We start from the raw sequence: 2,500 nt of genomic DNA, 5'->3' as shown, positions 1-2,500 counted from the left end.
ACACACCCACCACCGTTTCACACACACACATACAGGCACTAACCCTAAACTCCTGTGTATGTGTGTTTTATTTCCAGACTCCCCTTCCAGCTCCCTGTGTCCTCAAAGCGACGGCCTCTTCTCTCACCCCTTGTCCTGCAGCAAGTTTGTCTACTGCTCACGTGGTACACCACTTGTGGTGACGTGTCCCTCAGACCTGCTCTACAACGCCAATTCCATGACGTGTGACCATGCCAAAAACACCGTGTGCTTACGCTACGACAAGTAGATCGCGTTGATTAAAGGTGGAGAGATAGAGATGGTGGAGAGGAAGAAGAAGAAGAAGAAGAAGAATGTGTGCTGGACAGGAAATGGTGTAAGTGTGCAGTGTATGGGTAATTTTTTTTTCTGTTTTCGTACTCTAAATTCTTCAGTGGAGCTATTTAAACGAAAATTTACATGTATTTTGTGGCAATCAAGGCATGTGAGAAATACCAAAATGGAGAAAGTTTTTAATTTTTTTAATTTTTTTATTATTATTATTATTTTTTATAAACTGTTGGTCGTAAAACACTTTTGATAAAAAGGTGTCTAACGTTTCAGACCATATAGGTCTGTCTTCAGGGACTGTGTAAGTTGGGGGAGGGGGGGGGAGGGGGGATGTGGGGAATGTGAGAAATGATATGTAACGTCCAATTCACTCCTCTGACCAAGAGTTAGATTTGAAAACGACGGTGAACTAATCCATATTATCATGAACTCGAACCGACTCTTGGGACGCTCAAACCGCCGGTTTTTTTGTTTGTTTGTTTGTTTTGGGGGGTGGGGTGGTGGGGGTGGGTAGGGGGGGTTGTTTTGTTTTTCTGCGTGTTTGGGGAGAGAGGGAAGGTTGGGGGGTGGGGGGTGGGGGTTGGTGGGGGTGGGGGGGGCGGCGGAGTCTGTACTGAAACGGGAAGAGAGGCTCTCTGATGACTAGCACAGACTGAATGCACGCCGGCAATCAATAGCAGACGATTTTGTTGACCTGGCAAGATGGCTTCAAGCATCAGTGAAGCGACTGAATCTGTATCTCAAACAACCAAGTACAGTAAATCTGAAAATAATAGTGTTAGAAAAAAAGCAACACACAAAAAAAACAGAAGCAAAAAAAAAAAACACAAAAAAAAACACAATCCAGCCCAGAAAATGGGCCAGTACATCTTACTAATGGGTCAAATCTCTGGAACACACTGCACGGTAATCGCTATTGGAATAATTGTCCCTGATTTTGATGCAGGACATTGCCCGGTGTCTGAAATGATGAAACTGATGAACTGACGGAAAGTATTCACACTCTGGGACTGGGTGGAGCAACAGTGAAAGCGGTGTAAATACATGACTTGTACAGATTTCGCAAAGAGTTAAGGACTGCTTCATAAAATCAAGATATACATATATATATATATATATATATATGTATATATATGAGTGTGTGTGTGTGTGTGTGTGTGTGTGTGTGTGTGTGTGTGTGTACATACAATTATGCAGCCTGCATAATTTGAATCAAGTATCGATTTTTCAACAGTTTGTTAAAAATTTATATATATATATACGATTTTGTTGTTTTTATTGAAAAATCGAAACTTAATTCAAGTTATGCAGGCTACATATGGTGGTCAACCACTGACGTCTCACTGGTTACAATAGTGTCTGTTTCACTCTCACGTGTAGCAACTTGAAAAGAAAACAACAACAACAAAACAAAAAGCACATCTTTGAAAAACAAAACAACAACATCGATGTTTCAGGCAAACATGTAATGTTTACTCAGTTGTTGCTATTGTTGGTTTTTAAACGACAGCTGTAAATGCTCATTGTTAAGATAGAAGTGCATGCGCAAATTAAAAAAAAAAGAACGAAAAAAATCACACCTCTGTTTATGAGTGGTTCTAGTTGCACTGACTGCATACATCGTCGTTTGATTATATATATATATATATATATATATATATATATATATATATATATATATATATAAAGAATAACTCTCTCCATACGAACGGCGAAAGAGACGACGTTAACAGTGTTTCAGCCCAATTACCATCATCAAAATGTTGCAAGCGGAAGGCTCTTATACTGAAGAGGTGAATGTTGACAAAGAATACCACAATTCTGACGACGGAAGCTAAAGGTTGGGTCATTCAGACACCCACTGGACATCCGAGGGGTCTGTGTAGAGGAGAAGAGAGGACTGGCCGTACTGAGTGAGATAAACAAATACATAGATCAATAAAAAAAAAAAATAAAAAAAAAAGAGTCAGCATCAACCACCATGGCTCCAAAAAGAACGCTGTGCAAGGTATCAAATGGTCCTTAACTTTTTTTTGTAAGTCGTATAGTTTGAATGGTACAGTGATGAAAAAAAGAAGAAAAAAAGAAAAAGAAAAAAAGAATCAGCATCAGTTACCATGGCCCCCAAAACAAACAGAACGCTATGCAAGTTTCCAAAATGGTCCTTAACTTTTTGTAAACTCTGTAGTTT

The 2,500-nt window shown here is 39.4% G+C and overlaps 1 protein-coding gene across 1 annotated transcript in view; it reads left to right on the top strand.

The window, feature by feature from the left end:
* The window catches only part of LOC143302175 (uncharacterized), an 8,391-nt gene extending 7,932 nt beyond the window's left edge, over positions 1 to 459 (top strand). Inside the window, exon 5 of the mRNA XM_076616715.1 lies at positions 78 to 459. Within this exon, the coding sequence (XP_076472830.1) occupies positions 78 to 268 (191 nt within the window). The 3' untranslated portion in view covers positions 269 to 459. The remainder of the gene's footprint in view (positions 1 to 77) is intronic.
* The last annotated feature ends 2,041 nt before the right edge of the window (positions 460 to 2,500 follow it).

This window comes from Babylonia areolata, chromosome 29 (assembly GCF_041734735.1).
Source record: "Babylonia areolata isolate BAREFJ2019XMU chromosome 29, ASM4173473v1, whole genome shotgun sequence".
NCBI classification, from domain to species: Eukaryota; Metazoa; Mollusca; class Gastropoda; order Neogastropoda; family Buccinidae; genus Babylonia; species Babylonia areolata.
Note: the sequence above shows the minus strand (reverse complement) of the source record. Positions and strands in the feature narration are given on the sequence as shown.